Source organism: Portunus trituberculatus, chromosome 47 (genome assembly GCF_017591435.1).
Source record: "Portunus trituberculatus isolate SZX2019 chromosome 47, ASM1759143v1, whole genome shotgun sequence".
Taxonomy (NCBI): Eukaryota; Metazoa; Arthropoda; class Malacostraca; order Decapoda; family Portunidae; genus Portunus; species Portunus trituberculatus.
In genome coordinates, this window is record NC_059301.1 from 19,967,254 (window position 1) to 19,982,253 (window position 15,000).

The following is a 15,000-nucleotide window of genomic DNA, read 5'->3' on the forward strand; positions in this document are numbered from 1 at the left end:
TTTTCTGTAAGTACACAAAATGATAATAACTAGAAAATGATAAATAATTCAAGCAAGAATAGGTGACCTCAAGTTTGCTGAGTTACCAGTAGTGTCTCTAACAAAGAAATAGATAACTTTTTTGCAGTGATACAAGAGGCTATACCTAATAAAACCCTTAAGTAGAAATTCATGCATCAGATTCAAACACATCAACTTTATAATCCTGAAGCTTAGAAATGCTAATAATTGTACATGATTTCACATTATTGCAGGTATCATAAAGTCAAAAACATCAAACATTGTTAAAGAAGGATTCACTTTCCAACATATTTACATGAAAAACTATATCTTCTACCAACAGTAAGTTATGCTGATACCCACCAACATCCTTGTCGTGATTGTCAATGGCCATTTCCTCCAGGATGAGAGCCTTTACTCTTTTACTGGAGGAGAGGAGGAGATGGTCCCCAGGTAGTAGCCTCAGCATTAGCTCAATGGCTTTCTCAGCATGAGTCCTATTTAAGAAACATGTACATTCATTCTCTCTTTCTCTAATACAAACACACATTTAACAACTTGTACATCAGCAGAAAACATTCAAGGAAGGGAGAGGAAAGACAAGTACTACATTGCTCATATTCTTGACTACCTTGAAAGAAGCTCAACCATCTTGACTTTTTCTGTATGGCTCATTTTGTTATTTTGCCGCTACTAAGTACCTTTCATCACTTATTTATTCTTCTATTCTAACTACTCTAATGATCAATGTTCTTATAAAATCTAATTTCAATGTTAACAAATGACTGTCAATTCACAGCAGAGCAAAAAGAAAGAGGAAAATTTATAAGCATATTGATGAACAAAATGCAGTGTTGCACAATTTCCTTGTGTAATATTACAAAGTGTTTGTAGTTCTGCCTACCTGGCATGGCTGAACTTCCCAAGGGCATAGTTGTGTACATAAGAGGCATAGGCAAGGTCTTCATGGGCCACTGCCACATGGAGATTAATGCCACCAAATACACTCTGACGTACTTCTAGGGCAGTCTGAAACAAAATCTCCTCTTAATGACAACACCATTGTTACTGCAAGCTTCACATCAGGACCATTACTAATACAAACTCCAATGCTCAAGTCTCCAAGAATGGAGATCTCCACAAACAGGAAGGGTAAAGATGTGCTCCACTTTGGAAGTTAAAAAATCAAAGAACAAGGAATACAGCACAGCTAAATGAGCGACTCTGTAGTCATAGCCATATGGTTAAATCATTAGACACATAGACACAACATCCAATGATGGATTGCAAATGAGGATAGAGAAAGTAGGAAGGAACAAGAAAGGGACTACTGTCAGTGTCTTATTGAGGAAAAGAGGATGAGGTTTAGTAGAGAAGAAGTGGTGTTCTAGATAGAAAATTAGAGATATGACCATGAATATTGTAGAAGTTAATGGAGAAAAAAATTTTAAAGGTCAACACTAGAAGAGCAGCCCAACCCTGGGGACATTTGTGGTCCCCTCCCCAAATAGAAATTCTGAGGTTGGTGTAGGAGTCGCCATAATGAATTTAAAATTCTAAGTGAAAAGTGTGTGTGTGTGTGTGTGTGTGTGTGTGTGTGTGTGTGTGTGTGTGTGTGTGTGTGTGTGTGTGTGTGTGTGTGTGTATTTACCTAGTTGTAGTTTTACAGAGCCTGGGCTTTATGCTCGTGTGGTGTGTGTGTGTGTGTGTGTGTGTGTGTGTGTGTGTGTGTGTGTGTGTGTGTGTGTGTGTGTGTGTGTGTTTACCTAGTTGTATTTACCTAGTTGTATTGTACAGGGTTCGACCGGGGCTCATAGTGTCCTGTCTCCATATCTCCATTTATCTAGTTTTTCTTTAAAGTTATGCACACTATGTGTTGTAACAATTCCATTATCCAATGCATTCCATTTTTCCACCGTTCTGTTTGGAAAACTGTATTTTCCAATATCCTTCACACACTGCCTCATCCTGATCTTTTCATGTACTCTTGTCTTTCCATCTTCTTTCATAAACAGCACCAGGTCTTCTTTGTCTATCTTTTCAATATCATTTACTATCTTATACATTATTATTAGGTCCCCGCATTCTCTTCTATCTTGTAAGGTTGGCAGTCCCATTTCCTTCAGTCATTCTTCATATATGAGGTCCTTTAATTCCGGCACCATCTTTGTAGCAATCTTCTGTATCCTTTCCAATTTTCTTATATCCTTTTTAGAGCTCAGAGACCATACCACTGCTGCATATTCCAGCCTTGGGCTTATCATGCTTGTGATGATTTTTTTCATCATATCTTTATCCATGTAATGTGTGTGTGTGTGTGTAATTCACCTCCTCCTTGGTCGTCTGCTGGTCACCCAGACAGTCTTCCCCATTACGGAGCGAGCCCAGAGCTCATAGACCAATCTTCGGGTAGGACTGAGACCACAACACACAACACACACCGGGAAAGCGAGGCCACAACCCCTCGAGTTACATCCCGTACCTATTTACTGCTAGGTGAACAGGGGCCACACATTAAGACGCTTGCCCATTTGCCTCGCCGCTTACCTGGACTCGAACCCGACCCTCTCGATTGTGAGTCGAGCGCACTAACCACTACACTACGCGGTGTGTGTGTGTGTGTGTGTGTGTGTTTACCTAGTTGTATTGTACAGGGTTCGAGCGGGGCTCATAGTGTCCTGTCTCCACATCTCCATTTATCCAATTTTTCCTTAGAGTTAGGTACATTATGTGCTGTAACAACTTCATTATTCAATGTATTCTACTTCTCCACTGTTCTGTGTGGAAAACTGTATTTTCCAATATCCTTCACACACTGCCTCATCCTGATCTTCTTTACATGATCTCTTGTCCTATCTTCTGTCACCAGTACCAGGTCTACCTTGTCTATCTTTTCAATACTATTGACTATCTTGTACATTGTTATTAGGTCTCCTCGTTCTCTTCTATCTTGTAAATTTAGTAGTCCCATTTCCTTCAGCTTTTCTTCACATGTTAGGTCCTTTAGTTCTGGCACCATCTTTGTAGCAATCTTCTGTATCCACTCTAATCTTCTTATGTCTTTTTTAGAGCTCGGAGACCACACCATAGTTGTATATTCCAGCTTTGGACATATTATGCTTGTGATTTTTTTCATCAAATCTTTTTCCATAAGTTGAAATCCCACTTTTATATTGGTCAACATTTTATATGATAATCCAAATATCTTACTTATGTATTTTTTGGGATTCAGATTTTCCTGTATAATCACTCCCAGATCTTTTTCCTCTTTCGTCTTCATTATTTGTTCCTCTCCTATCATATAGTTCCATACCGGTCTTCTTTTGCTCTTTCCTAGTTCTATTATGTGACATTTTTTGGCACTGAACTCCAATTTCCTCTTCTTACTCCACTCATATATCTTGTTTATATCTTCCTGTAACAGCAAACAGTCCTGCCGGGTTTTGATAACTCTTAGCAGCTTTGTATCAGCAAATAAATTAATGTAACTGTTTATCCCATTGTGAATGTCATTTACATAAATCTGAAACATAATGAGGGCTAACACTGACCCTTGTGGCCCTCTGCTTGTTGCTTTACCCCAAGATGAGTATGTATCTCTGATCACAGTTCTCATCTCCCTGTCCTTCAAATAATCCCTTGTCCATTCTAACAAATTTCCTCGCAGTCCTCCTATGTTCTCTAGTTTCCAAAGTAGTTTTCCATCAGGGACTTTATGAAAAGTCTTTTTTATGTCCAGGTATACTGTGTCCACCCATCCATCTCTGCTTTCCAGTCCTTCTATTACTCTTGGGTAGAAGCTTAATATGGTTGACACACATGACCATCCTGTCCTGTGTGTGTGTGTGTGTGTGTGTGTGTGTGTGTGTGTGTGTGTGTGTGTGTGTGTGTGTGTGTGTGTGTGTGTGTGTGTGTGTGTGTGTGTGTGTGTGTGTGTGTGTGTGTGTGTGTGTGTGTGTGTGTGTGTGTGTGTGTTCACTGTTTGATTCACTGTTTGATCTGCTGCAGTCTCTGAGACAGCCAGACGTTATCCTACGGAACGAGCTCAAAGCTCATTGTTTATCAGGGCTCAGATTCTCTTGTATGATCACTCCAAGATCTTTTTCCTCTTTAATCTTCATTATTGTGTGTGTGTGTGTGTGTGTGTGTGTGTGTGTGTGTGTGTGTGTGTGTGTGTGTGTGTGTGTGTGTGTGTGTGTGTGTGTGTGTGTGTGTGTGTGTGTGTTTGTGTGTGTGTGTTTACCTAGTTGTATTGTACAGTGTTCGACCGGGCTCATAGTGTCCTGTCTCCACGTCTCCATCTATCCAATTTTTCTTTAAAGTTATGCACATTATGTGCATAACTAAAGAAACTCAACGCATTCCACTTTTCCACCGTTCTATGTAGAAAACTGTAATTTCCAATATCCTTCACACACTGCCTCATCCTGATCTTCTTTACATGTCTTCTTGTCTTTCTATCTTCTTTCGTCACCAGCACCAGGTCTTCCTTGTCTATCTTTTTCAATGCTATTGACTATCTTGTACATTGTTATTAGGTCTCCTCATTCTTTTCTATCTTATAAGGTTGGCAGTCACATTTCCTTCAGCCGTTCTTCATATGTTAGGTCCTTTAGTTCCGGCACCATCTTTGTAGCAATCTTCTGTATCCGTTCTAATCTTCTTGTATCTTTTTTTAGAGCACAGAGCCCACATCATAGCTGCATATTCCAGCTTTGGACATATCATGCTTGTGATAATTTTTTTCATCATATCTTTGTCCATGAATTGAAATGCCACTCTTATATTAGTCAACATTTTATATGATAATCCAAATATCTTACTTATGTGTTTTTTGAAGTTCAGATTTTCCTGTATAATCACTCCCAGATCTTTTTCCTCTTTAGTCTTCATTATTTGTTCCTCTCTCATCAGATAGTTCCATACCGGTCTTCTCTTGCTCTTTCCTAGTTCCATTATATGACAATTCTTGGCATTGAACTCCAGTTTCCGCTTCTTACTCCACTCATAGATTTTGTTTATATCTTCCTGTAACAGCAAACAGTCCTCCCAGTTTTTGTCTTAGCAGCTTTACATCATCAGCAAATAAATTAATATAACTGTTAACCCCATTGTGAATGTCGTTTACATAAATCTGGAACATAATGAGGGCTAACATTGACCCTTGTGGCACTCTGCTTGTTACTTTACCCTAAGATGAGTATGTATCTCTGATTACAGTTCTCATCTCCCTATCCTTCAAAAAATCCCTTGTCCATTCTAACAAAGCTCCTCACAGTCCTCCTATGTTTTCTAGTTTCCAAAGTAGTCTTCCATGAGGGACTTTATCAAAAAGCCTTTTTTATGTCCAGGTACACTGTGTCCACCCATCCATCTCTGCTTTCCAGTCCTTCTATTACTCTTGAGTAGAAACTTAATAAGTTCTTAATAAGTTTTCTACTGTTTCCTAATTCTTCATTATACCATTTATAAATATGTAGAAAAGTGTGTGTGTGTAATTCACTGTTTGATCTGCTGCAGTCTCTGACGAGGCAGCCAGACGTTACCCTACGGAACGAGCTCAGAGCTCATTATTTCCGATCTTGGGATAGGTCTGAGACCAGGCACACACCATACACTGGGACAACAAGGTCACAACTCCTCGATTTACATCCCGTACCTACTCACTGCTAGGTGAACAGGGCTACGTGAAAGGAGACACACCCAAATATCTCCACCCGGCCGGGGAATCAAACCCCGGTCATCTGGCTTGTGAAGCCAGCGCTCTAACCACTGAGCTACCGGGCCGTGTTGTGTGTGTGTGTGTGTGTGTGTGTGTGTGTGTGTGTGTGTGTGTGTGTGTGTGTGTGTGTGTGTGTGTGTGTGTGTGTGTGTGTGTATTTACCTAGTTGTAACATACAGGAAAAGAGCTATGCTTGTGCTGTCCCATCTCCATATTTATGCAAATCCAACATTTCTTTGAACTTATTGATTGTCCTTGCTTCAACGACTCTTATCTAAACGGTTCCACACCTCTACACATCTTCATGAAAAGCTGTGTGCATATGTAAGTGTGTGTGTGTGTGTGTGTGTGTGTGTGTGTGTGTGTGTGTGTGTGTGTGTGTGTGTGTGTGTGTGTGTGTGTGTGTGTGTGTGTGTGTGTGTGTGTGTGTGTGTGTGTGTGTGTGTGTGTGTGTAATTAAAATGCATGTAGTTTTTGTGTGGAGAAAGAGAAATGCCCCTAGAGAATAGGCTGTGGCTGCCTCCTCTTGTGAGACACAAAGGCAAATGTTTAATGAGGTCACAGCTGGGTCATTAGAAAGTTCACAGCACCCATCAATCTAGTGTTTCACACCTCAGTATAAGTAATTATAATTTTGGCAGGAATCTTCTACCTTCTTCTCAGAAACTGAATAACAAATGTGTCTTTACATGTAAATACATCTCTGCGAGCTAACCATGCTTGTAACCATAATAGTCAACAACAAACAATTTTTTTCCTTTTTTTTCTACATGTTTTAAAAATGGAAATAATATGGGTTCATAATCATCCTTAAGACTTAAAAAAAACAAGTACAGTAAGCCCCCACATTTAGCGATCCTATAAGTTTGCCGAAACCATCACTAAATTGGAATTTCGCCAAATTTAAATACTACTTCAAATAGGGAAAAATACCAATCAGTCTTTCGTCCGCCCAAAGTCTCCATTTCGAGTCCCCATTTACAGCTGCAACATCGCCACCTTCACGAGAATCAGCATCCCCCGAACCACTAGTGGAGGCCATGGTGATAGCGAAACTCACTAAACACCGAGGATGGGAGCACAAAAAATGAGTTCACACGCTGGATTAACACACAATATCTCAAGTGTCGAGCGGGAATGCCGGAGACACTGTGGGGCTGACGTCACAGCCAAACAGACACGCGATTGGCTCAGAGCGAGCGGGAGGCGGGACAGTGTAGCGCGATACATTCGTTAAATATGAGAGAAATTCGCTAAACTTGAGGGCTTGGCCTTTTCCAGACAGTCACTAAATAAGGATTTCGCTAAATTCGGGGCTTACTGTAATAAAAAAATAAACAAATAAATCAATAAATAAACAATAATAATAACAACAATAATGAATTAATAAGTTATTTACTTCATGATTCTAGCCTCTCTTAACATTACCACAAACTTACCTGATACACTTGGACACCCTGGCTGATGGCATCCACACTGAGGAGGTAGAAGCCATAGTCAATGAGGGTATCTGCATACTTTGGGTGTTGGTCTCCAAACACTTCACTGGCAATCACCACAGCCTGCAATCACAAACTGACTAATAACCTCTAGGTCTTAAAATAAATTATTCATTATTCTTCTTTTGACATACATAGAGAAATTGGGCCAAAAAAAATGGGTAATTTTTTTACGAAACAAGACATTTACTATTTAGGTTATTTATCATCACAAGGAGAAAATAGAATTATAACTATTAATCTATATTCTAATTCAAGATGAAGCTTTCAAATATTGTGTTTCTGTAACAACATTCTATTGTGATAAGTACTACCGTATAAAGCATATCCCTTTTGCTGGTGAAATCTAGAACCACCAGTCTGTTTCTCTTTCAACAATTTTACTGGTTTTAGAAGAGGACCATCCTTCCCTGCAATGCCTCATGTTGCATGCCTGTGTTCACAATTTATCCATACTTCACAACATTAAGCAACATTCCATCTACTTCACAGTATAACATTACCATCTCTCTCTCTCTCTCTCTCTCTCTCTCTCTCTCTCTCAGTAAGAGATATGTGATAGCCTTTCTTACTTGCATCCTGTTCTTTATACATCATGACACTTCAATGATGATCAAAGACAAAAAAATTCAGAAAATATAACAACAATCTTACTGCAAATTATTATGAAAACATGATCTTTAGCAACTACAGTAGATATCAGTACAGTATTTCAATGTCAATAGCATAAACTGATTTTTTTTCTTCTTTTCTTTTCTTTTCTATTAAAGTGTAATACCAAAAAATTCCATGTCTCAATAAAAGTTACTGACAAGTGCCAGTTCAAAGTCACACATGCAAAAAGAAGGAAAACTGGCTTGTAAAATAAATCTACTCAAATAAAAGAATGTTTAAGATCTGAAGCAAAATCAACTGATAAGCCTATGGAAGGAAAACCTGCTTAGAAAAAAATCAATGGAAAGCAGACAATATAACATCTCTTTAGTGAAATGTGTCACGATAAAGATAATCCCAAAAAAATCTAAAATAGAACACATGAATTACATAATCAAGAAAGGAAAAATAAAAGATACATCATAAAAGTACAAAAGGTTCCTAAATACAACCTTTCCACCTTAAGAGAGGAAGACAATATGCTGGGAGATATGTGCTGAATCCATCACTAACTCCACCGGCCAGGGAATGCAGAAATCCACTAAGCAAGTCTCCATGTGGACAGCTTTCCCCATGCATCATTGTTGGTACAGTACTAGCATCAAAACACAAGGTCTTTGTGGGCATCTCCTTGATCTCAGTGTTTCATTTCTTATTAGTCCAAATAAGAATAAGATTTTTTTAGGTTATTTATTATTATTATTATCTTTTTTTCCAAGTCATCAGCATGCCAGTATGGCTTGAGTTGGTGCTTATGAAATGTGCAGATGCTTATATGTTTTGGATCAGTCCAGTTGTGTCTCATGATTCTATGAAGGTAGATAAATCTCAATTATCAGAAGCAAGACTAAATTTATCTCTAAAGTTGATTAGTCTTCATGCCACACTTACATATAGAAATAGAGGGAGTAGTAGTGTCCTCCAGGGCAAATTCTTCATCTTTCTGTACAGGTACAGTTAATATCATATTCACATGTTTAGGGTGTTGACACCATTACCAGTTAAAATAGGTAAATTCATGGTGAAGCACACTACTGCAAACACATGTGACACTATTCAAAATCTCTGCATCCTTGACACAGATGAATTTCAATACTTTATTAAGAAACTCTCTAGACCAGGGGTTCTCAAACTTTTTCTCGTTAAGTACCCCCTGAGTTATAAGACCATCTTCCCGAACCCCCCATAATCTGACAATGAACAGAATGGCAATTTATTGACTAACTCATTAAAGTACAATAATTCTGCAAAGGATATTATAAAATTATTCAAATTTTAATGACTTTATTCAGCTAGCACTGAATTTCATAATCCACAACTACCACTATTTAAATTTTAAAATATTTTTTTCATTAGCCATCTAAGTACCCATAGAAATCTTCTTGTGAACCCCTGGGGGTTTGCAAACCCCAGTTTGAGAACCCCTGCTCTAGACATTAAGACTATTTTTAGTCAAGATACCCATCAGTTCTTTGGAATTGCTTTCTCACCAGTCCACAGAACCACCACTACATCTCAAACTTACTCGGTACGGATTAAGGTGTTATATTAAAACTGATGATGACTAAAGTGACCTACCTTGAGACCATAAAACTAATACACAACTTTGATAAAAATCCACTCTAAATGATCACTACATAATGAAGCTATGAGACAAACACCAGTTCCTGAATTGGTGCATTTAGGCCCTGGATAAACCTGCCCCTTACTTGACAACAATTTTCTTAAGCTTCAGATGTTTCAGCATTATATCACTACAATGAAAATGAAGTTTCATAGGATACAAGCATCCATTGTCTAACCTTCTGAAGAAATATCACCCAAATGTAAACCATCAGCCAAAGTAAAATATTCAACCAGCTCATGAGCTTCTAAATCAAATCTTGAGTCAATGACCTGAGCAAATACTTGTGGATATGCAGCAGCAGATACAAAGGTAACTACAGCAAGACCAACAAAATAACATCTAAACACTTAGCTATTTTGTACTTTCGACCCTTTTCATTTTCCTAAAATTTTTATGACACAATAAGTCCAAAAACATCCTAAAAACCTTTTTTATTATATAAAAGTTCTCATGTTGCTCATAAACAAATAAATGATTGAATTAATAAATTAATTTATTAACAAACAAATAAAAAAAAGACTACTTGCAACTCAAAAGGAGAAGTATTTTCCGAGGAATGTTTTGAAGATCCTGTTGCTGAGGTGAGAAAGTTTTATATGCCAACTACCTAATAAAATTAATTTAATATGTACACATATTTTGCTCATTTGCAAAGAGAAACCGATAAATACCCCCAACAGATCAAAAAGCAGAATCTATTGTTTCCTTAAACATTAACAAGAATATTCAATAAAATTTAAATCCTCAGTGAATGAGCTAAGGTAACAGACCTGCCGGATGAGTAGCCTGGCTTTCTTGAACTCTCGTTTAAGCACACACGCTTTGGCTGACTGCCTCAGAACATCAATCAGTGGAGGCTTGGGAAAGTTGGCCACAAGTGACTGTAATGCCTTTACACTCCAGCTGTAGGCCTGTAAATCATGCAAGAAATTATAAAAAAGAGACATTTAAGCTCCTTAAATCTCTAATATTAATAATGTTTACACAAACATCAGTATGTACATCAAAAATAAGTAAATCATATCTCATGAATAAATGTATAAAAAACAGTAGAGAGAATGTGTATGGAATGCTCTCTAAATAAAAGATACACATCCAAATATCCTATGCTTTCTTTTGAGATATGCTTCTTTGTTCACTACTGCTACTTAATAGTTTACAGCAATGTCCTGAAACACAAACTCTAAGTAATATTTCACGAAAACCAGATGCCAACTGATAGCCTGACCTAAAGAAACAAACTTCCTCACAACTTAATATAATGAAGTGTTGATTTAGCAGAGAGATTAAGTACAGGCTGTGCTGACCTGCACATGAATGAATACCAAATAAGACAGACCTGAAGAAAAGATCTAATGCAGTATACAAAAAGGAAAAAAACCTAAGAGCTTTCGAATGATGCTGATGCTCAATATAATTACTACATGAGAGAGTTACTCAGTGATTCTAACTCTTACAGTGGAACTTCATATCCACTACAATGTGCAAAAATGTTTGGATCTAAATTCCTCTGAATACACGAGAAGGTTTCTGGCTCCATAAATTCAATCATAATTGTTTTTCTCAACATGTTCCTTGTAATACAGAAAGAAACTTTTAAGGCTATATATAGATTTCCTCTTTTTTGCTAACAGAACAACTACACAAAATTACATCTTGTTACTGATGCTGAAAATTTGTAGCAATTTCTTTAGATCTGAACTATGCCAAAATAATAAAAATTTCTAAAAAGAAATTTGTTGTTCTAATTGAGTTCTATTAGCGTTGAAAGATATTTTGGCAAGCTTTTCCAGACTTTGACTCACCTCTGCATAGTTGGAGCGCAGCATGTAGAGGGTTGAGAATTCAGAGTAAAGTGAGGCTAAGTTGGGAGAAGCACCCATCCCTTGGAGTTGCTTCACCAGTACCATTGCCTGGTTGTAAGTGTGTTCCGCCTCCTCAAACCTACAGTAGCCATTCTGGACATGTAGCAATCTGGAAGTCAACATTATTGTCATTGTATGTTCATGCAAACTATGGTACTCACCGGCATGATGATGCATGTATGCTCAGAATAGGAGCATAACGATTAAAAACCTAAGCCAAACATAAGTCTTAGTATCTATATGTATCAAGCCAAAGTCATCCAAGAAAGAAGATAGCTGAAAACAATTTGGTCCTACACACACACACACACACACACACACACACACACACACACACACACACACACACACACACACACACACCATATATCACAGTGAAATGTAGTAGTAACAAGTGGTCTCTGCTTATCTTGCACCAAGGAGGTATAAGATATTTACAAGCTGAAGAGTTGTGATCTTCCTCCTCTCAATTAGTATTGTAAAGCTCCATTTCTTCTTGCTCCATAGACACTCCTACAGTCACTACCCATCCCATTAGTGGTATTCCCACTACTACACCAATTCCTTTTGAACACCCAATCCAATAACATTCTTTGTTCTGTTTGATCAGCAAACTGTACAAATACCAGTCCTGCTTCCAGTTCTTTACACACTTTCATACATTCTTACAGATTACTCCACTGCTTCAATCATCTCTTCTCTCTTATATTCACTACAAATTAAGAACTAGAATAGCTATAATTTGTCAGCTACAAAAAGTATACTTTATTCATGGAGGGAACAAAATAAGAATCATTATACACATCCCACATTTTCAGCAGCATAGCCTAAACTGAATAAACCCCCACCTGTGGCAACACTCCAAGGCCCGGGTCTTCTGCAAAGGGTCTGAGGAGTCTGCAAGAAGGTTTTGGCAAGAGGTTAAGATGACCTCAGCATCAGGAAGCCAGCCAGCCTCTGCCAAGAAGGCAGATATCGCCAGGCCATGCAGCACCAAGCTATCCCGCTGATACAAGAAAACAATAATTAATTGAATAAATAGCTGAATGATTTTTACACACCTCATAATCAAATTTCCATCAAGCACAAACATTTCACAAAATATAAATTATCCTATAATAAAGTAAAAGAGGCAAGCACATAGTCAGAAAATGGCTAAATAAACGTGACAAATGAAAAATAATAACATTTGTAGCAGTCACAAAAAAAAATAAAATAAAATAAAAATAAATACATACATGAAATCTATTGACAAAGATATAAAATAGGCAAAAATAAGGAGACTAAATGATACAACAAGAATTGTGCTCATCGTGACCTACCTGTTTGTCAGTGAGTGCCTCCTGGTTACACCGATCCACATATGCTTGTGATATAACTGAGGAAATTTTGGTACTGTGATGCCCAAGTGCCTGGTCCATCAAGGCCTGAAAAAGAGGCAGTAAGGTAACATTACTTGGCAGAAATGCCTTTATATAATTACAGAAATTTAGGAAGTCACTCAGAATATGATCTAAATGTTCTTGTTAATCAGCTTCTAAAATTACAGCTTTATCTCTTATTCCTTCCTCTTTATTATATATAATTATATATAATTGTTATTATATATAATCTCATATATTTTGTATAAATTATGTTCATCCTCACTCCAATATTTACTATACACTGCTTTCATTTTACTACTCTATGATGGAGTAAATATTTCCAAATCTCTTTAAGATAATGATGTACATACATTTACAGAATGACTGCATAAAATAGTATTCATTAATTCAATAAGTACAGATTAGTAAAATAACAAGAGGCCTACATCAATATGGGAGAAGATTCAGTGGAACAACAATTAGTGAGAATTATAATGCAAGAGCATCCATATTCCACAAATGCTGCACATAGCATTGTCAATAACACATATCTATTCAATAATATTGGCAAACAAAATATATGAGGTTGCAACTCCTGTCACAGGCAAAAATATTTTGATTGTAAAAGAATATGAAACAGCCTAAATGCAGCTGTAATTATAATGGCTTGAACTATGTAAAGTTGCCACTGTAAATGTATTCCCATATCAGGTTGAAATGTGACCAACTTTATGCAAGTAAAATATACGCAGTTCAATTACCAATGGTATTTTAATTATAGATTTTTCTTGATTGTAATATTCAATCTAAGAGTATTAACTTATATTATTCACTAACTTATGAGTATTCACTTATATTATTCACTAACTGGTTTACAGCATCAACAGACTTGATATAAAAATAAAAGATGAGCTACAGTATCTCTCTTGATGACCTAACAACACACAAAAATAGGAAACTAAAAATTTTGACAGGTTTGCCTATATATTTTTTGCCTCCTTGTAGGACTCACCTGGAAACAATGATGGAGCAGATGCCTCTTGTCCCCAACTTTTAGCATGCGTGTCATCACATCTAGGTCACTCAACTCTGCCCGCACTTCTACTAGACATCCATTCTTGAACAGCTGAAGAAGACCTTTGTTAAACATCAGAACAACAAGAGGTGCTGACACAGGACAATGCTGTCAAATACACACAGTGTTAACCCAATCATGTTCTTGACATATGTCAATGACATAGAAAGAGACTCACATGAACATGATTGCTGACAATGCAAAGTTCCAAAAGAAAATAAATGAAAAAAGCTTATGCAAGAAGTTAAAGAAAGCTCTCATGTGACTTTATGAATGGAGTAAGAATTGGCTAATGGATTCCAATTTAAATAAATGTCATGTGATAAAGCTTGGCCAAGTTCATAGAGACCTGAATGGAAGTACAAATTAGACAACAACACAATTTAAGCATCATGAAAAGGAAAGAACTTGACTCAATCCAACAAAAATCCAATTACACAAACACAATTTACCAAACTCAATATGAGATATATATTGGTGAATATGATCTTGGTATGGCATATGGATAACTTGAAATATAACTGGTATAAATTTCAAGGATATTATATTGATTACTAATAAAGTGGGAGGGGCATAACATTTTGTTTGCCATTTATTTCCCTGAATTGTTACCAATATATAAAAATTTACTATCTTTACATAATTTTGCAAGATGATTTCCTGAGGTATATCATTCAAACAATGTGTCCATCATAACCATACAGAACAATGTTTTGACTCCAAATTTCATATCCTTTCAAACAATAAATCACATAAGAGAAATAGTGCCTATTTGGTGTTTTACTATTATATAAATACCCAAATTTCAAACCCAAATTTTTCAAAACCAATCTGGCTGCTTCCATCCTGAACACCTAGCTAATGTAATCTGAACTTTTAATATAATTTTGGTTACTCTTGCTACACAGCATATTCTTGCTAGTCATGCTGTTCCTATCATCACACTCCTCCAAGAATCTCATACCCTAAAGGAAACCCCCTCCCCTCCCCCCAAAAAAAGGATCTACAAGAAAATTTATACAAGAATTAAGTCTTCCTAAACTACAAGCAGTCACAAGTCATTCAAAGAACCTTTATAAGGACCTCGACACAACATTTGCTGGAATCTTGTGCTGGGTAACACAATAGGCTATTTCACCACATCTATGAAGTATCACCATTTAAACTCCAACAATGGGTAACATAGCCATGAGA

General features: G+C 37.0%; 1 protein-coding gene across 1 annotated transcript in view; it reads right to left on the reverse strand.

Moving 5' to 3' along the window:
* Window positions 1-15,000, reverse strand: part of LOC123520464 (amyloid protein-binding protein 2-like) — a 49,873-nt gene that overhangs the window by 33,951 nt on the left and 922 nt on the right. Inside the window, exons 3-11 of the mRNA XM_045282718.1 lie at window positions 13,744-13,914; window positions 12,690-12,794; window positions 12,216-12,373; window positions 11,308-11,476; window positions 10,273-10,413; window positions 7,162-7,284; window positions 905-1,029; window positions 364-497; window positions 1-4 (exon numbers count right to left, since the gene is read on the reverse strand). The exon at window positions 1-4 is cut by the window's left edge and continues 139 nt beyond it. Of these exons, the coding sequence (XP_045138653.1) occupies window positions 1-4; window positions 364-497; window positions 905-1,029; window positions 7,162-7,284; window positions 10,273-10,413; window positions 11,308-11,476; window positions 12,216-12,373; window positions 12,690-12,794; window positions 13,744-13,914 (1,130 nt within the window). The remainder of the gene's footprint in view (window positions 5-363; window positions 498-904; window positions 1,030-7,161; window positions 7,285-10,272; window positions 10,414-11,307; window positions 11,477-12,215; window positions 12,374-12,689; window positions 12,795-13,743; window positions 13,915-15,000) is intronic.